Here is a 20,526-nt window from a genome sequence, read left to right as displayed (position 1 = left end):
TGAAAAGAGAAACTATTCTCTTCAAAGATCATCCTTGCCCATGTTGGCTGCATACTGTCTGTAAACTGTCCTTGCCAGGGCGCTAGGTTAACTTGATTTGCTGCAATTTCCACACTCTCCTCTTCCCTTTCGTCCTGTAAAGGACAACATGGATTGTGTATGCAGCTGAATTGCACAGAAAATTCGAGTCTCCCCAGTGATCCTGTCATCGTCTGTCTGCAGAGTAGGATTGCTGAACGATAGGAGGCAGCTGTCCTTCCGGTCCTCTCTCCACACAGTGCTCTCAGTAAGAAACTTAAACAAGTTTCAACACCAGCAAGCGTATAAACCCCCTTGCCCACTGTACACTGGAGTTGTACAAACTACCTGGCAGGGTACGAGGCTAATCAGAAGGGTTCCAAAGGTGATGATAGAGTCGTATGTAACTCCTGCCTAAACTTCTTAACTTTAACAGCTGCTTACGGGATCTTCACGGATAAAATCGACGATGTTCTCAGATATATCAAAGAAGTTTTGCATTATTTCAGTCCAGTAATGACACAGGTTCCTCCCTTCTCGGCCAACAGAAAGTTTAATGCTCTTCAGTTTTGAAAGTCCACGATGCAGCTTAGAAATGTCTTTGGTGACCAGACTTGTATCATGGAGAGCTATAGCAGTGTTGTTAGCCAACTACTGCAACACTGGGGTCAGACTGATGTTTTCACCATCCCGTCTGGTAGGTCCCCAGAACAGGAACATTACAATCCAATAATGCTCATCCGTCTCCTTCATCCTTCAATGCTGGCAGGTGTTAGTATTTTCTGCTACATACGCCCAATATCAATAACCATTTCACGAAGAATTCTGCAGATACTGGAAATTCAAGCAACACACATCAAAGTTGCTGGTGAACGCAGCAGGGCAGGCAGCATCTCTAGGAAGAGGTACAGTCGACGTTTGGGGCTGAGACCCTTCGTCAGGACTAACTGAAGGAAGAGCTACTAAGCATCTGTAAGGACAATACACACCCAAGCAATCATCTGGCAGACGTTTCTCTGCCCGCACTTCCAGACTGGAAAATAGCTTTTTCCCCAGAGCTTTAATTGCTCTGAACCAATCGATCAAGCATCATCACGCATAAATTTGTTATATTGCTACTTTAATACTGGGTTTATGGCTGTCATGTATCCAAGTTGCGCTTTTGTACTGCTGGACACCGCTTGTACCGGTTGGTTACTGATTTTATTTATTGTTTGTGTATTTTATTTGTTTTATAGCGTTGAGTATGAGAGTTGCAAACTCATTTTCGCTGTATTGGTGCATGACAAATTGTGCTATGCAATGACAATAAGGTTATTTCATTTCCTTTCAGTACAGTTTAGAAAAGGATAATTTGAACTAAATTTCATAGCCTGTGGTGGTGATGGCGATGGAGGCTGAAGCTGACTGTTATCAAGGTTGCCCTGGCACTGAAGGTATCTTTGAGCTCAGTGACCAGACTGTCCCATAAACAAAGTGCACCTCTCACTGACGTCTCCATCTTTTACCCCTACCGCGTCCACCACCAACATCCCCATGTCTGTTAAAGTGAAACAAAGGACTGCAGAATCCATACATTTATTTTTCTAAATAACGCTATACACTTTTCTAAACGAAAAAAAAACAGTCACAAGTGGGTAACAAATCAAATGCATGTAAAGCAGGTAATGTTGAAACTAAATTTAGAGTGAAATTGTAAACAGAAGTTAATCTAGTAATGATCAGCAACAATGTGGTCACTGTCATTTTTAATAAATATAAATTGTATAGGGCAACTTCACAATATTTTTATAGAACGGTCAATATTAATGATATAATGGTAGAGCAGTCCCGGGAGTCTCCAGTCCTCACACAAATAATATCTATTCCGCTAACAGTTTGAATCACTTGTTTTCATCTGGAATTATTGTAAACCACTCAGAATTTTACTTGCCTCTTTTCATCTTATACAAGTAACAGTCTTCATTTTCTTTAACCTGGGCTAATTTACAATAACATTCATTACGATGGAATAAATCTGTAAACTTCTGAAAGACCTTGTTTGTCTACTTTACAAATTCATTAACGTGCTCATCTGCTTTTTGTGCAATACTGTGTATCATATGTCACTATGGAGTGTGAAGGAAACACTCCAATATAACTTACCATTTTAGTTGAAAGTGCATAAGTCTCCATATTGCTCATTCTCCCATCGTGCTATGGAGAGGTTTACACCTGCCTCGTCGAGTACTCAGGGGACACGACTGGGTTGGGCTTTGTTGTAACCGTACCTGTGGGAGGCAGGGGTACAGCAGGTTCCTACTACTTCCTACTCAGACATTGGCACCAGTTGTGTCTTGTTACACACTGAGGTAGACTCGATTACATTTTCCTGTTCTTTCCGAGTCTTTTTCCTCTAACTTTATTTCATCTTCTCTGCTCTTACAGTGAGAAGCAACCAATTATTTCTGTATTTCACTCCAGGTGAACACCACATGGCACCTGACTGTTTCCTCACACCTTTCTCCTTATATCTGTACTTTTGCAAGCACTCCCTTGTTCCATTCCACCCACCTCTCAACACACTTCATTCTTTCTGCTCCATAATGTGCGAACACACATGCTGCCGGAGATGTCCAGGACAGTGACTCTCACGTGACCATTCGGACACACTCATACTTCAGAATTCCCCTTCTTTCGTGAATCATGGATCAAATCCACCCCAAGGCATATGCATCATGAGCAATGGGATTCAATCTAGCATAAGGCATCCTCTTTTCCCATCAACTCATGGGATCCAGCCCGGCCCGAGGCAGCCACAGTTTTCCTCTATTCACTCTCCTGATTCAAACCCACATAATGCTTCATTTTTACTGTTGCAGCTTTCCTACATTTGACAAAGGTGATGGACTACTTCCCACAGGAGGAATTCTGTTTGAGGACTGATCGGCTACTGGGGCTGAATTAATTTCTCCTGTACAACAAGGCCAAGGGTTCGGTATCCGGGAGGAAACTCCATGAACCCACCATCACCCATTAGCTGGAATCTGAAAACTCGCACTCGTTCATCAATCAAACCTTAGTTACCTGTGCACCAGGAGAACAACATGACCTCCGAACCAAACTGTTCTCAAGTTTGAACAAAGAAATATCACTTTTTACAGAGTTCCTTATTCGGAGACTGATAATGACAAAATGGTGATCTTTACCTCCTCCCCCACCCCCACTCTCCATTTTCCGCAGTGATTGCTCCCTATGCGACTCCCTTGTCCACTCATCGCTCCCTAGTGATCTCCCTCCTGATACTTACACTTGCAAACAGAACAAGTGCCGTACCACCCCCGCCCCACCCCTCCTCCCTCACTACCATCCAGGGCACATTGGAGAGTATGCTGACTGGTTGCATCATGGCCTGATATGGAAATGCAATGATCAGGAATGGAAAAGTCTACAAGAAGTAATGGATACATCCCAGTTCATCACAGGCAAAGCCCTCCCCACCATTCAGTACATTTACAAGAAATACTTCTGCAAGTAAGCTGCATCCATCATCAACAACATCCCTCATCCACCTCAAATTCTCTTTGCACTTCGGCCGTTGGGAAGGACGTACAGGAGCCCTAGGTCCCATACCACCAGGTTCAGAATGCGTTATTACCCTACACCAGCCATGCTCTTGAAACAGCGTAAATAACTTCACTGAACTGATTCCATAACCTGCAGACTCACTTTCAAGAATTCTACAACTGAATTTCACAGTAATATATTTTTTTCGACTATTTGTCTTCTTTTGAACATTAGTTGTCTGTCAGTCTTTGCTGTTTATAGTTTTCATCAATCCCATTGTATTTATTTTCCTGTAAATACCTGAAAGAAAATTAATCTGAAGTAGTAACCTGCTGTGCCAGATGTCCCAACACACGAGGCCACTGCTACACCACGATAAGGAATGTCTATCGTTGTTAAGTCGGATCATTTGACTGTACTCCTGCGACCTGCACACAGACAGAGCCTAAGGGACAAGGCTCCAGAGATCAAGATAACCAAGGGGTGGTGTTGGGAGGCAGAGGAACGGTTACAGGATTGCCTTGAGTCAGCAGGCTGAGCCATGTTCAAGAACTCATCTCAGGACCTGAAGGACTATACCGTGGTCACTACAGACTGAATTAAAACAGCTGTGGAGGTGTGTGTCCCCACAAAATCATTCAGGGTTTTCCCAAATCAGAGGCTCTGGATAATCACTGAGATCTGGATCCTGCTGAGCACCAGATCAGAGGCATCCAAGTCTGGAGATCAGGAATGCTACAAGATGTGCAGGTGTGATCTCCGAAAACCATCTCTTGGGCAATGTGGAGATTCCAGACTAGACTGGAATAAAAGAGGGATGCTCGACAGCTGCGACAGGGTTTGAATGCCTGAACCTCCAGCAAAGGTAAATCTTGTGACAAAGGGGACAGCAGAGCTTCGCTTCCAGACGAGCTCAATGCCTTCTATGCTCCCTTTCACAACCAGAAGACTGCCTGTTTCCCTTTGGTTCCCTGTTTTCCCGTGTCCCTCGGCCTTGGTGATTAGAGGCAATTTACTCTCGGCCGAACCGGTAGTTTATAGTCTCCGGCTTGCAGCTGTTCGGCGCGGGAGCGTCTGCAAAGTCACTAAAGCTACGGATTGCCAATGTCATCTGACCGGAGCAAGCCTGGTCACCGCTCGAAGCGAGTGCCGGTAATTCGCCTTTCCTCGCTGGAGCAACCCTGTCAAAGCGAGCCTACAGTTTCCTCACCGAGGTGGGTCCGTCAGTTAACCCGCCGGGGGAATCAAGAACTGCTGTCTACTGTTCTAAGTTCCGAGTCAAGTCCCGGCCCTGGCGACATCTTAATTCCGAGTCAAGTCCTGGCCCTGGCGACATCCTAGTTCCGAGTCAAGTCCCAATCCTGGCGGCATCCAAGTACCGAGTCAAGTCCCAATCCCGGCGGCATCCAAGTACCGAGTCAAGTCCCAATCCCGGCGGCATCCTAGTTCCGAGTCAAGTCCCAATCCCGGCGGCATCCAAGTTCCGAGTCGAGTCGAGTCGAGTCGAGTCAAGTCCTGTCCCTGGCGGCATCCAAGTACCGAGTCAATCCTGTCCCTGGCAGCATCCAAGTACCGAGTCAAGTCCTGTGCCTGGCGGCATCCAAGTACCGAGTCAATCCTGTCCCTGGCGGCATCCAAGTACCGAGTCAATCCTGTCCCTGGCAGCATCCAAGTACCGAGTCAATCCTGTCCCTGGCAGCATCCAAGTACCGAGTCAACCGAGTCAAGTCCTGTCCCTGGCCGCATCCAAGTACCGAGTCAAGTCCTGTCCCTGGCCGCATCCAAGTACCGAGTCAAGTCCTGGTCCTGGCGGTCAGTGATCCCTGTCCTACCCCCCTGTTTGAATCCCTTCTCTGACCCTCTCGCCTCTAGCCCTCGTCTGTAGCCCTCGCCTACACCTCGATGTAGTTCTATCGCCGGAGCTAGTTAGGAACTGTCTGCTGTTCGTTGGTGTTTGTCTTGTCTTGTCCTCGCCTCCGTGGGGTAAGTTAGACCGTCTTGCTGTTGCCCCGCGGGGGGTTATGTCTTGTCTTGTCCTCGCCTCCATAGGGTAAGCCAGGCCGTCTTGCCGTTGCCCTGCGCGGAGGGGGGGGGGCGGGGGGACATGTCTTGTCGTCTTTGCCTCTGTTGGGTAAGTCTGGCCGTCCTGCCGTTACCCAACAGATGGACCTGTCCCACCTTGATGTGGAGAAGGTAAGTCCCGGCCCTATGTCCTGTACCCAAGGAGGGGTCCCGGCTCTCTGTTCTGTGCGTGAGTCCCGTCCTTATGTCCTGTACCCAAGGAGGGGTCCCGCCTCTGTGTTCTGTGTGTGAGTCCCGGCCCTATGTCCTGTACGAGAGAGGTTCCATGTATGCCTGGTTCTGGGGTCCAAGCCCGAGGCAAGACCCAGGTACTGGGTCCTTGCCCAGTCTCGGGCTCGGAGTCCATACCGTAGCCTCTTCATGTCGCCTCTCGTTCTGGGATATCGACCAATAAACTAAATCTAAGTAACCTCACAAGATGTGTCTTGCATTTGGGTCCACCCTTGCTCCCAATGCGCCCCCCCCCCCCCCATTGTGACATAGCCAGGTCATCAAGGGGTATGGGGACAAGACGGATGAGTGGGGATGACCGGAAATACTGAATCAGCATATGATTAAATGGTGGGGCAGACTAGTTGGGCCGAATGGCCTGCTTCTGCTTCTGTTAAAAACTTAGTGGTTACATATCAGGAAACGTGTCCAAGATCGGAAATCCAAACATCAAACAAGTCAACAAATTCAGATATGAGAGAGAGAGAGAGAGAGAGAGAGAGAGAGAGAGAGAGAGAGAGAGAGAGAGAGAGAGAGAGAGAATATAGATATATATATATAATATATATATTGAAATGTGTTCATTTTTCCATTGAGATTCTCCGAGTCTTACGGGGGAAAATCTACAGGTATTGAAATCTACAGTTTCAGGTTCAATTTTGCCACAAGACAAATTCCGAGAGCGGAGATGGGAGCTTGCAAATGATAGTTGAGAAAGGTTGATTCAGGCTAGACTTTTAAAGGTCTGACAGCAGGAGATAAATTTCTCTATATTTCTGTTGGATTGAAAAGAAAGTCTGGCAGGAGTATGGAACATTGGATGGCACGATTTATTGAGTTCGACGCCATGAGGAAAAAAAAAACATGCGATTCCCTTGGTCAGTTACAGGCAGCTGGGATGAAGGGAAGCACTGAAGACGGATATTGGATCCTGCTACCTTCTCAAGGTGGAAATATGGTTTGCCAAATGGATGATGAGATCTTTCCCTTTGAAGATTAACGATACTCAAACAAATCATAAGTGTGTTGTGGAATAATATGTTGAGAGGGAATAGGCCCTCAAAGGCCTACGTTATCATTTATGTGTGGGGTCGCCGCGGGTGAGAATGGTCTTCAGTGTGAATATATTATCTCATAATTTAACCGTCGAGAAATAAATCAACGTACCTAGAATACCTATCTAGGGGGAATCAATGGGATATTTTGGGGTTTCTTGGTCTATGGGAAGAAGTGGTTCATATCTTAAAATAAAGGTACCCAAACCTCCAGAGTCTGACCGGGCGCACCCAGTGCAAAGACCAAAACATTCGACACAACACCCTGACCTCCGTGCACATCCCTAAATCTGCGTGTACTGCCTATTTCGAATACTTATCCCTAAATCTTCGCGCAGCTCTAAATTACGGTGCAACCCAAACACCGTGCGCATCCCCACATCCGTGTGCACCAATAATAAGTTCAACCCCCCGCAGGTCTGTGCGCACCTCCATATCCGAAAACTTCCCTCACATCAGCGTGCACACCCATATCCACAGACAGCTTAAAGCGTATGCTCCTCCAAATCGACATGCAACCAAACCATTCTCTGCCCCAATTTCACCTCGGACACTTCCTCATTCACACTGGATTATTCCTGAGCAAGAATCATTTCAGAATGCTCACAAAATAGTTGCTTCAATGAAACAGCTTCGAGCTTCCTCCTACCTCGAATTCTGCAGATACCCAAAATATGTCCAAATTACACCGATATCCCGAATCCACATGCAACACCACTATACGTGTGCGACCCTAAATCTGCCGAGACACCCGAATCTGTGCTCATCTACTAATCCGTGTGGGACCCGCCCGTTCTTTTGCAACCCTTCTCAGGCCGTTCGGCCCGACTTCATCTGTACCTGGAGCGGGGCCCATCGATGACAGGATCGGGGCGGTTTTGTTGGAGAAGTTGGATGCGAGTTCTGGGGGTGTAGGCTTGTTAGTGTGGATCAGCACCATGGGCTTCAGGGCGAGAGGGAGGTGTGTGAGAAGCGGGAGAGGTCAGAACGTGGGCAGCAGAGTGGAGAAGGAGAAAAGCAGAAGAAAGTGAGCAAAGATGACTAAAACCATACTCAGCCTACTGTCCTCCATCATCATCCCCTCTTTCTCCCATCTCTACACCTTTCACCATCTCTTTCCACCCAAATCTCTCTCCAGACTCTCTTCCCGCTTTCTCCCCATCTTTCTCACATTCGTCTCCCAACTTCTCTCCAACTCGCCACCTATTTTTACTCCCTACACCCTCACCCCCTGTCTACTCCCTTCCTTCATCAGATTCTTTCTCCCACACTCCCCCCCTCTATCACCATTCCCCTCCCTTCTCCACATCCATTGCTCTGCGCCGCTCTCTTCCGCGCTCTCCCACCTCTTTCTCCGCTATGTCCAATCTACTCTCTCCCCATTCCTCCCCACCCGCACCCCATGAACATAAATATCCCACTCCTTCCCCGTTTTACTTTCTTCCATGGCGGTCTGCCTTCTGCTATTGGAACGCGCCGCCTCCCCCCCGCCCCCGCCACTTCCCCAGCTCTGCATCTCTTTCACGAATCAACTTCCCAGCACTTTACTTCGCCCCTCCCCCTCCCGGTTTCACCTATCACATTGTGTTTCTCGTTCCCTTCCCCCACCACCCCCCCCCCCCCCCATATGTTAACTCTACTCCTCATCATTTTTTACAGTCCTGCTGAGGGGTTTCGGCCCGAAACTTAAACTGTGTTATTTTCCATGGATGCTACCTGCCCTGTTGAGTTCCTCCAGTATTTTGTGGGTGTTCCGTTGTGGCTTGATGTTTCATCAACACATTAAGACACTCTTTTCTTTCTGCATTCCCATAGCTTGTAACTCTCCGTTTTTTTTTCAGATGCGAATTTATTTCAGTTGTTCATAGGGAAATCTGTCCACAACAATGCATATCATTAATGTGTTTATGTTCCTTTTCCCATAACACCCATGCAGGTCCTTTGCTTTCAGTCAGCTGTATTCCCATCCACTCTGTTCACACTCGTCTTGTTTCAGTGTTGTTCTCATTTCACACCAATGTGACGGGGTTCTGAATTACCCCTATGAACCGTGCTCGATTACCCCTATGAACTGTGCTTTTGAAAAGAGAGAGAGAGGCATTTAACACCGACATGTTGTTTTGAAAAGAGAGAGAAAAAGAAAGAAAGAGAGAAAGAGACGAAGACTAACGTTTCGACTGTCACTTTAAGGCACGAGAGAAAACTGACTACCTTTTGGATTTCTGCAGAGTTGGAGAGAGGCAACACCGAAACAGCTTGTAAGTTACTATGGTGACTGAGGGCGGCGTTATTTGATGGACAATCGATGTTATGATTTTTTTGGCAGCGTGTTTATACTTCTCAAGAACATTCGCCTGCTTGTACATTTCTTACACAGAGAAGGGAAGGAGGAGTTATTTGAATGACAGGGGTACCCAGTACGGTAAGATAAATAGGAGGTCAGATGATATAGACCTAAGACGCATGTTTTGGACACTGAATGAGCTTTGTTGTGCCCTCAGGAAAAGTGGGTTTTTGGAGGATCGATCAGTCGCTCTTGCAATGAGAAAATGGAGTGACCGGTGGGGTGTGGTCCATGTGTCCACCCTTGCCTGAGTTGATATTTCCACACCGAAAACCGGTCCCCTTTGTCGGTGACTTTTGAAGGATTTCGGAGGACAACGAGAAGATCGACGGTGTCAGCTCAACTGAAGACTCAAATCTCTCTCCCCCGCCTCTCTCTCCATCACTCCTCAACTCAACACCACGAAATGAACTGAACTGAACTTTACTCATCATCGTAAGACTGTATATTTTTACCCCAAGACTTAACGAAGCTCGGTTTTTCACATATATTTCCGCACTTACTGATTTATTTACTTATATATAATCATTACTAACCTGTTTGATTTATCTACATTTATATTACTGTATTGAGTAGTTGCTAATAAATATTATTAGTTAATAGCAATACTGGACTCCAAAGTACTGTCTGTGTTTCAACAAGTCTTCCAGCCTTCGTTAGTTTTTTCATTTCTACTGCATACCCAATGTGTCTCAGGCTTAACACCGAACAATCAATAAAAGACGCCATTGTTGTTCGCCATGTTTGCAACCCAAATCATGTCTACACAAAATACATTAAAAAACCTTCCAGCTCACATTGGATTGACGTGACTTATTAATTGAAAGAACGGTGATAGTCGTTTCCAAAGCAGCGGTGGGTGATGGGAAAATTCATGGTAATTTTCACCTGTTACCCGTCCAACGAGCTGTTTCCCGTCCACCCTACAGCCATTTTGTTTTATTCTGGCATCTTGCCCCTTCCTTGTCAGTCCTGAAGCAGGCACTTGGCCCGGAACATTATTCTTTCGATTTTATTCTTTTCAAATATGTTCCTGAATTGCCGAGATCCTCCAGTATTTTGTGTGAAACAGAGCAGCCCAATAGCAGCATAGCATAGGCCTATGATGAAAATGTCTATGAAGGGTTGTAATGGACATGACCAACAATAACAACCACAGAACCGGGAGGGAAGACCGAGAGTGTTTCACAACATTCACTGAATTCTCCAATCGTCACTTCTTCGTCTTTGAGATTTTGCAATTCTTTGTCAAGCTATCACAATTGGGATTTTAGTTGAATGACATCATGTTTATTTTTACCCCAGCTGTTGGAAGACACGTCAGCCTTGTGTAGTATTGAATATTCAGCGTGCTGGAGCGAGTATAAATGAATGAGCGTGGAGATTCATCAGCTCAGAGTTTCTTCAGCGAGATCGCGGGCAGCTGGCAGACAGGCTGAATCTCACAAAGAATGCTTGAAGCATTTTACAGCGTGAGAAAAGTATATTACATGATCATTTTCATTATTGGTGTTCCTGGTAAGAACATAGAATAACTAAAAATTGTTATTCTATGTACACGTTCTTTGGTTCAAACAGTGTTGTGATGTCGGTGGATCGTTGAGTGCACTGAAGACACGATGACAAAACTGTGTTCATTTTCAAGCTCCATGATCTCGGCTGAAAATAAACCATCAGTTATAACAGGTGTAGAAAGGAAGATCGGGGAGATGGCTTCCTTTTGTGGATTCATGGCCGCCAGTTTTAATGAATTAATGCATTAGTTAATTATTTCTGATTGCATTCCTTGCTATAGTGCGACGGAACCCTCCAACCTAGAGTAATGCAGAATTTAAAAGAAGCGAGAAAACTGGGGCCCATGTGGGCGGGTGACGAACGGTCAAGGAGGAACTTTTCCGTTTATCTCTGCACAGAGACTCACGGAGCTGCGATACAGTATTTCACTCATTTTTTTTTGTTTGTTTTGTTTTTCCCCCAGTGAATTTAGTGGCGATTGTGATCCTGTCCCGGGGAAAGTGCGGACTGTCCAAGTGCACCACTCGTTACCTGGTGGCCATGGCAACGGCCGATCTACTGACCATCATCTTTGAGGTCATATTGTGGCGGATCAGTTATTATTACTTCCCCGGGACTTTCCTGGACATCACTCCCGTGTGCAGTGTGATCTCTACTCTGGGAGTGGCAGCCACAGACTGTTCTGTCTGGTTCACCGTCACTTTTACATTTGATCGGTTTGTCGCCATCTGTTGCCAGAAGCGGAAAACAAAGTATTGCACCGGGAAAACTGCAGCTGTGGTTCTGACAACAACCGGCGCTCTGTTCTGTTTTAAAAATGTGCCCTACTTCTTTCGATATCGTCCTGTGAAAGTGATTGACAATATACCCTGGGACTGTATTATAAAGCCGAGCTACTATACGCATCCCGGCTGGGTGGGATATGTCTGGCTCGCTACCGTTCTTATGCCATTACTCCCGTTCGTGTTAATACTGTTGTTCAACGCTCTGACAGTCAGGCACATTTTAGTGACGAGTCGCGTCCGTAAGGGGCTGAGAGGTCAGAACAAGGCGGAAAACCGCAGTGACCCGGAGATGGAGAGCAGGAGGAGGTCTGTGATCTTACTTCTCACCATCTCCGGAAGCTTCGTCATCCTGTGGTCGGTAAAATTTGCCGAATTCCTTTATTACACAGTTGCCGTATTGGATCAAAATAATTACAACGATTCGGAAAACATTCTTCAACACTCTGGAGAGATGCTGATGATGTTAAGTTGCTGCACAAACACGTTTATTTATGGGGTAACTCAGTCCAGGTTCAGAGAGCAGTTCATCAGCGCAGCGAAATATCCGCTCGCGTCAATTATTCAACGAATTAATAAACAAAATATGTAAGTTATTTTCAAAGCCGGTGGGAGCGTTTTCCACTTTGACACTACAGAACCGGCGGGCATCGGATAACGTAGCAGCTGAAAGAACAGAATTGGTATTAAGCTCTCCAGAGCCGCGGCACGGGAACTGGCACCCGAAGCTCCAGAAAGCGCCTCCTACCAATGATTAAAACTATGTTGCTTTCAGTTGTTTTCTCACCATATTAACACTTCTTCTCCGCTACACACCTTTCGATTATGATTCCCACACTGCAGCGTTAATGCTTACCTCTCAGAGGACCGAGAGGAAATGTTCCCCTCGCAGAAATGCTGGCGTCAGGCGGAGAACGATCGGAATACATCCCAAGTCTCCGGGAGATCAGATTGGACCTGGTCCATGCTCGGAGTGAGTAGGCAATCTCGTAAAGAGACTTGTCTTAGTCTATCCAACATTGGCGCGTCTTTCTAAACTAAATGAGCAGACAGCATCAACTTTAATTATCCAGTGTACCCGGGTGCAGTGAATTGGTGATGTTTTCCATAAGACCATAAGACATGCGCACGGAATGTCCCCCAAGATCCAATTATGGTGTGTAGAAAGTGGGCCAATGGTGAACTCAGACAGTAATTAAACCACAGGACATAGGAGCAGCATTGGACCAGTCGTGCTTTCCAGCTCTTCCGCTTAGATGATCTGTTCCTGAACCCCATTTCCGTCCTCCTCTCGGAAACCGTTCGCACATTCACCAGTTAAGAGCCTTTCAAACTTTCTCTTAACCACATCCGGGAGCTTGGTCTCCCCAACTTCTGTGGGATCAAATTCCACTCCTCTTAAAATAGATGCCATTTGCCTTCGCTACTACCGAATTAAGCTGCAAGTTCGCCCCAGCGAATCCAGAACCGATGTCCAAATGCATCTTTTATTTTTGAGTTTTCTCTCCAGTTAGAACATTTTCGACACATTCATCATCCCTTCCAAAGCACATGCCCCACACGCCCATAACCTGCATTCCAGCTGTTACTTCGTTTCCTACTCGGTCAAACGAAACATTTTTCTGTAGATCACCCTGTCGGCGACAGTACTTGTTTCTGCAAGTAACTGTGGTCCAACTGAATCCCGCCCATGAGCTGACTCGGACGGTCATTAACCCACAAGGCTTAGGAGCAGAATTGTTCAATATAATTGTGGCTGATTTACTCAGGAGTCAGTTCTTCCGCTGCTCCGGTCTCCAATCAAGCCCCCCCAGGCCACCTACACAAACACAGTATTTGCGTGTATTCCAATGCCTCCGATACTCTAGCCGTCACCACCCTCCCTGACAGGGATTGCAGGGATTCACCCAGTCTGACAAAAGTAACATCTCTCTACATTGCTTCAAATGACTGTCCCTTAACTGAAACGGTGTCCTCTCCATTATTACCCTCCCAAACGTGATAATACGTTTATATGTACCTTTTTGCCGCTTAAGGTCATGTAGGTCTCAGGAATGTAATTCTTCCACCCGAGGAATACAGACACAGCCTGTTCCGATTCTCTCAGAACACAGAACAGGAACTTCTGGTCCATGATAATCGGTGTCCACCATGAAACCAAATTCACCTAATCCGTGCAACACACATCAAAGTTGCTGGTGAACGCAGCAGGCCAGGCAGCATCTCTAGGAAGAGGTAGAGTCGACGTTTCGGGCCAAGACCCTTCGCCAGGACTAACTGAAAGAAGAGCTAGTAAGAGATTTGAAAGTCGGAGGGGGAGGGCTCAACTAATCCGTGCTGTCTGGCATGATACATAAACTTCCATTGGCATCTGGTTATATTAATTTGCCCAACATACCCCCTTTAAACACACCCCCTCTCATCCAATGTGCGTGTCCTCGAGTATTTTTGTTTTTCATTTTCAGGTTGAGAAAATGATTCAGGCTGTCGACAGTAATTTGCGTTCCTGATTTTATAAACTTTTGTCACGTCTCCCCCAGAACCCGAAGCCTTAGGGAAAATATTCCAAGCTAATCTAGATTCTCATGTCTAGCTCCAATTTGCTAGCACTTCTTCGTGTTCTTCACTACCCTGGCGATGCTACGGCACGTCCACATGTTTATAAACGGTTGTGAGAGTCTGTCCCATGTCTAACAATGGTCATATCTAAGGGCAGTAACCGAGGGGGCAAGGAAACATTTTTATCCCTGCTATTTACAATAAGCCAAAGGCCGCTGCCTTTTGTCACCTCTGTCCTCGGGCCAAGTTGCTGCCATTTAAACCTTTCACTATTTGAATCCCACGGTATGTTCTGCTCAGCCTGTTCCACGCCAAAGGAACTCAACTCCCAAACTTTTCAATCCCTCCATATAACTGAAGTGTTCCTTCCCAGGCAACATTCAGATATCTGATGTCTGCACACTCAAGAGGTGCCATCATACCTGTAGCGTACTGTCATCACCTGAACTACACATGATACACCCGCAGTGAAACAACTTACCGTATGTTTCATAAAGCAGCAGTGCGACTTCCCTTTCAATATGGGTGTCGTGGTAAACAATGTTTACCTTGTTTGCATTATTCGGTGGGCCGGTGATTCGATTTTCTCCAGGAGCGAAGGAAACTGATAGGTAAGATGGTCGAGGTACATTTATCAAAAGTGGCACAGATGGGTCAGTCAGTTTAGCTGTGAAAAAGAAATCAGAAGAAATGTAAAGATATATATCATAAGAAAAAAAATAATTGAGTTATGATCAGAGAAACAATATTTTAATAACAGCAGGGAGGAAATGTTCTTGATTTTTTTCTATGCAGAGAGTTGCCCATATCGGGCAGGCACTGCCAGACGTGGTGGTGGCGATTTCATCTGCGAAGGCAGTTTAATTTCTACCTTTGGTGTCTCTTTCTTCCTTTCCTTTCAAGGTGGATCGTTCCTGTCGAAGACCCTGGCCTAAAACTGCTTCTTGTCTACTTCTCCCTCAGCAAAGCGGCCGTCGTTATCGAAGCCCCTGCACACTCACGTTGTTCTGCTCCCGGCCCCTACAATCATGCAAATAGTACAAAGCTCCGTCAACAGCCTACCAGGGCTAACGGAATTTCTGTCCCATTGTGTAAAGATTAGTGAACAGAGCTCATGCAAATAAATTGAACTTTTGATCTCACAGCCCACCTCGACATGACCCTTGCACCTCATTTACAACCTACTCCTCATGTTCTCTGCAAGTGGAACACGATCCAAAGTTCAAAGTAAAATTATAATAGCGTACAAACATGTCATCACATACAATCCTGATAAACGCTTTCTGCGTGCATACTTAGCAAAGCTATAGAGCAGTAACCGTAAATAGAATCAGTAAACTGTAAAATTCTGGAACTGTAACCTGTAAACAGACTGTGCACATGCACACGGAATCAATAAGTAGCATTTAATAATGATCATGAAAGAATCCTTAAAGGAGAGTTCTTTTATCCCCATTTTTCCTCAATGTACTTTCGTAGTGAAATGACCTACATGGGTGGCATGCAGAACGAAGTTTTGTTTTTGTCACTGTAACTTGGTAGAAGCGATAATTTCCAATTTCCAATCTAAGGAGAATTATACGTCGCCATGGAGACACGTGATTAAATATTCATAGCTGCAGACAAACACTACGGGCACGCATACTTTGAGGGGGGAGGGATGCGAATGAGGTGGGTCTCAGAGAAAGATTGCAAATGTTAAAAGGCCTGCACAGATTAGATATGGCAAAGGTCTTTCCCATGGTAGAGGATTCTAGGACAAGAGGGCACGACTTCAGGATTGAAGGACGTCCTTTTAGAACTGAGATGCGGAGAAATTACTTTTGTCAGAGGGTGGCAAATCTGTGGAATCTGTTGCCACGAGCGGCTGTGGAGGCCAAGTCATTGGGTGTATTTAAGGCAGAGATAGATAGGTTCTTGATTATCCAGGGCATCAAATGGTATGGGGTGAAAGCAAGGGAATGGGGATAACTGGATGGAGTGGATTAGCCCATGATTGAACGGTGGAGCAGACTCGATGGGCCGAAAGGGCTACTTCTGCTCCTAAGTATTATGGTATTATGGCCTTTTTAACAATGGATGAAATGGTCAGATGGACGGGCTTTCGGGACATTTTGTCTGCAGCTCAGGAAGACATTCCGAGACAGGTGCAAACATTAAAAGAATAGTTTCGACTAGTGGGGCCCGTGGACTGTCCACAAATGTAACAGGCAATTTGCTTCCAAATGGATTGAAATTTCAAATTCATTCTTTTTCCCACTGTTTATCCCCATGATAGGGATGATCATCGTTACTTTCTCGTGAACGCCTGCAGGAAAAATATCTCAGGGTAGCATAGTGTAACATACGTACTTTGCCAACGAATTTTCTTTGCCTGCTCTGAATGTGACTTTCTTATAACAGCTTATATAGGAGCAGAGCTAGACCTCGAGGGGACCCTGGGCTGTAAAGTACCTGGGACTGAAGCTGAGCTCAGCCGAGTGGCAGAGGGACACGAGTTGTCGAAGGCATGAGTGATGGACCGGGGGGAGACCTCGCCATGCAGTATCCCAAGGAACGTCTGAAACTGAAGAGATGGGTGATGATAACGGAGGTCTCAAAGAGTCAAGAGACCCCAGATAGACTGGCCTCTGTAGCACCGGGGGAACAGAGGGTTGAGACTATCCCCCTAGTGAGATATGTTACTATCATTTACAAATGGATTGGAGCTTCTGACATCACGAAATTCCTTTGTAAACGGTGTTATTAACGATTGGATGACATATTATTTCTGATTGTATGACATATTATTTCAAAGTCATGGGGACGTGACCATTTTGGTGGGGGGGCGGGAGGGAGGGGAGTGTGTAATGCCCTGGTTTACATTTTTACTGTTATGCTGTACGTATTTCATTTTGGCAGTGATATAAGAGCACTCTGTTCTGTTTTCATGCTTGTTTGGGTCACTGCTGAACATAAAAGATAAGACAATGTGTGCCATCTAATTAGGATAGTCAGCTTCAGCCCAGTTACTTTAGAGCCCAGGATCCTTTCGAGGTCCATCTGGAAACCTGTCTGTCCACAAATTGTCCCCTGGGTTTCACCTGCCTCTTCGTGAGAAGTGTGAGAAGACTCTTCCTGAATTAGTGGGGAGTTAGCAAAGGGCAGCGTACACCACACCCCCATTTCCTCATCGTCCGAATCCATATGCCGTTCAGCGGCGGTGGTGGTTCTACTCTTCCCTGCTGCTGATACTTCCAGTCTCTCTCATGGGTTCTGTTAACACACACTGCTCAAGTCCAGCACACTGAACCACGTCGCGCCACTCAGGCAAGCCAGCGTGTCCTCGGTGCTCGGGGCTGTTTAGTCGACGGGGACTGTAACCGTGTTCAGAGTCCGATCGTAAACACCTATCCGTATCTTCCCGTTCTTCATCCTGGCCACCACTATTGGAGATGCATAAGGGATTCGGGACTCAATGATGATCCCGGCTTCTTTCATACTGCAGATGCTGCCGAACGTCCTTCCGCAGGTGCCAGTCACCGCGACTTTTCTCTGAGCGGGGTGTCATCTGTCACCCCGATAGAGTGGCGAGTGTTCTTGAAACAACCCACATCAAACTCGTCAGTAGAAAATGCATCTTTCAGTTTCAACATCTTCTCTATCAACCTCCTCTTCCAGCCTCCAGGTACCGGGGAGTCACCAAAGTTGAATGACTTGACTTGTCAACTTTCCCTTTCCCGGGGAGAAGTTCTCCCCGGCTTGTCTCACAGGAGCACTAGACATTACCGTCACCGGAATGAGATGCGCCCTTGGCATACCCCGCCTGAGGGTGACCTCCCGCTCCGAAGTGTTCCTGACACTCTCTGTCATCGTGTTCACCTGTACAACCGAGGGCTTCTGCAGCTCGGGCCTCACCAGTACCTCAGCAGGACTCCTGACTCCTCTTCGCGGTCTTCAGGAGCTCACTCTCCGAGGGGTTCCGTCGTTCACAGTCCCTCCTGGTGTCACTCTTCACCACAGATATAACAGACGATGCCGGCCGCTCCCCTTCTGGCGGGATGCCGGCCACGAGCAGCCCTCTGTGTAGTTTGCCCCTTTAGGGGTCCGCTTCCCTATCACCTCTACCGTACACCTCAGTCCTGAACTCGACCACAAGCTCCTTCATCATTCCTCGGTGTGTGTTATCAGGCCAAGTGGACCGCTACCGAGGACTGCACCCTGTGGACGGAGGCCTCCCGCGCCTCCATCAAGTTTTCTTCCTCTCTTAGATCTCTGATCAACTGGACAAACGAGGGAAGAGGGCACCTCTTACGAGACATTCGGAAAACCAAGCGATCAGGTCCGGTGAATGTGCGCTTTTCGCCAGTGGCTCCTCTCAGCCGTTTGAATGGCCCCTCTACGCCGCAAGCAATTTAGCTGCATCTCTCGGCGAATAACGTAGGCAGAACCTCCCGACACCACCCCCCCCCGCTCCTGAAAAATGTTCTGAAATCCCGTCATAAGCTCCAATGGGTTTCCCATCGAACCAAACGCCTATTCTAGCGTTTGTACGTAGGCCGCAGTGGTAGCTAAGTGGTTCTGTGTCTTTACGGATCTCACTACATCAATAGCCGGCCCGTTCAATCGCTGTCGTTCTTCGTCATTAGAGCACTGCCCCTTATCCAGCAATTTAGAGGTATTCCATGCCCAAGCCTCATACTCCTCTTTCCTTCAGGGGTGGGCTTCATTCCTGAGAACAGGCTGAGCCTACGATAGCTGAGACTTTGAAACTGGGTATTTTGCCATTTATTCATCAGGCAGGTAAGGGCCACAAGCTCAAAATGCTCAGCCCTCTCTGGAAGACTCATTAGACCCTCTACTCAGACCACTCCTGCCCCTCGCTCCGCAGAAACGATAGCAACCTGTCTTTAAAGTCTCCGACCCCAACTACGGGAAGCTCAGCTTCCGATTCGGCACGCTCGCCTTCACTCCCGTCCTCCCGCAAAGTATGGACAGCCCGCGACCGACTCCTGTTTCGAGGCCACAATTGTACCAGGCAGTTTTACTGCAGTTATTTCAGTTCTAGTCCGAACTAGAACAAAGTCTTTGACCGCCATTTTATCAAATCTCCGCTTCACCCATGCAGCTTCCATAGCCACGTATCGTAATCACTTTACCAAACAATACTTTAACACAAACACAGAACCCTCTGGATTAGCGCTCAGGGCAATCACACAGCATCCAACGAAATCGATCCCGGATGAGCCCCTACAATGAAGTACCCTGGCACAGCGAAGGCAACCTCCGGCCATGCCAAACTCGTGCGGTTGAGGCACGCTCGCTCCTACCCCAAACCCCGGTTTGTGTGGATGCTGTGTCAGTTGCTACCGTTACAAATTAATGCCATGAAATAACAGACTTTGCACTGCATACGGTTAAAATACCAGGTTTCCCCCGCCATCCGAAGGTACAGCGTTCCTATGAAACGGTTCGTAAGCCGAAATGTCGTAAAGCGAAGAAGCAATTACTATTTATTTATATGGGAAAATTTTGTAGGCGTTCGCAGACCCAAAAATAACCTACCATATCATGTCAAATAACACATAAAACCTAAAATAACAGTAACATATAGTAAAAGCAGGAACGATATGATAAATACACAGCCTATATAAAGTAGAAATACTTTTCCACAATCATTACTGAACTGTTCTCCGGAGCGAAAATCTCACGTAAGCGCCGTCGGCAGAAAATCTCACGCAAGCGCTGTTGGCAAAAACACGCGCAAGCGCTCTCCAGTAACCTTTAAGCTATGAAGCTGCCAATTCATACCAAATAACACGTAAAAATACACAGCCGATATAAAGTAGGAATAATGTACGTACAGTGTAGTATCACTTACGGGAATCGGGACAGCGCCGAGCACACTGATGTTGGTGTGTTAGACTGAGTCGTCGGAGTTTGGGTGGTGCAGTGGCCCCCACCCTCCAGGCCACTGAGCGATACATTGCCGCGAAGAACGCAGGGTTTCAGCGGTAGCCGGGAGGTACGCAGCACATCTTAAGAAAAAAGCCGAAACAAACATGCTAATTAATTAGGTGCCGCCCGCATTGTCGGCCCGGATCAGTGCCGATTTCCGATTGCGTCGTCTCTAATCGGGGCCGACAATTGCGTGTGGGCGGCACCTAATTAATTAGCATGTTTATTTCGGCTTTTTTCTTAAAGATGTGCTGTGTGCCTCCCGGTTACCTTTGCATTCTCCGCGAATCGGTATCTGTCCGTGGCCTGGGGGTTGGGATGGTGGGACACTGGGGTGTCATCTGGTCCCCTGTTTCTATTAGGGCAGACAATTCATCTTCTCTTGTGACTGCCCGCCTCGATGTCGAGGGTCGAGGTTCGTCGTCTGCTGTGGCTGATGTGGGAGGCTTGCTTGACTGCTGAGCCTCGCGTGTTTTTC

The 20,526-nt window shown here is 46.8% G+C and overlaps 3 protein-coding genes across 3 annotated transcripts in view; 1 reads left to right on the top strand and 2 right to left on the bottom strand.

Moving 5' to 3' along the window:
* The window catches only part of LOC134342073 (zinc finger protein 229-like), a 170,156-nt gene that overhangs the window by 122,527 nt on the left and 27,103 nt on the right, over positions 1–20,526 (bottom strand). The window lies entirely within an intron of this gene.
* Positions 1–20,526, bottom strand: part of LOC134342078 (zinc finger protein 850-like) — a 76,903-nt gene that overhangs the window by 53,338 nt on the left and 3,039 nt on the right. The window contains exon 4 of the mRNA XM_063040024.1: positions 14,593–14,778. The gene's annotated coding sequence lies outside the window, so the exon portion shown is untranslated. The remainder of the gene's footprint in view (positions 1–14,592; positions 14,779–20,526) is intronic.
* On the top strand, positions 10,707–12,144 carry LOC134342061 (probable G-protein coupled receptor 139). Its single transcript, XM_063039993.1, has 2 exons — positions 10,707–10,773; positions 11,234–12,144. The coding sequence occupies exons 1-2, from the start codon at positions 10,707–10,709 to the stop codon at positions 12,142–12,144; spliced, it is 978 nt and encodes a 325-aa protein (XP_062896063.1).

The sequence above is a fragment of the Mobula hypostoma genome, unplaced genomic scaffold, assembly GCF_963921235.1.
Source record: "Mobula hypostoma unplaced genomic scaffold, sMobHyp1.1 scaffold_51, whole genome shotgun sequence".
Taxonomy (NCBI): domain Eukaryota; kingdom Metazoa; phylum Chordata; class Chondrichthyes; order Myliobatiformes; family Myliobatidae; genus Mobula; species Mobula hypostoma.
Note: the sequence above shows the minus strand (reverse complement) of the source record. Positions and strands in the feature narration are given on the sequence as shown.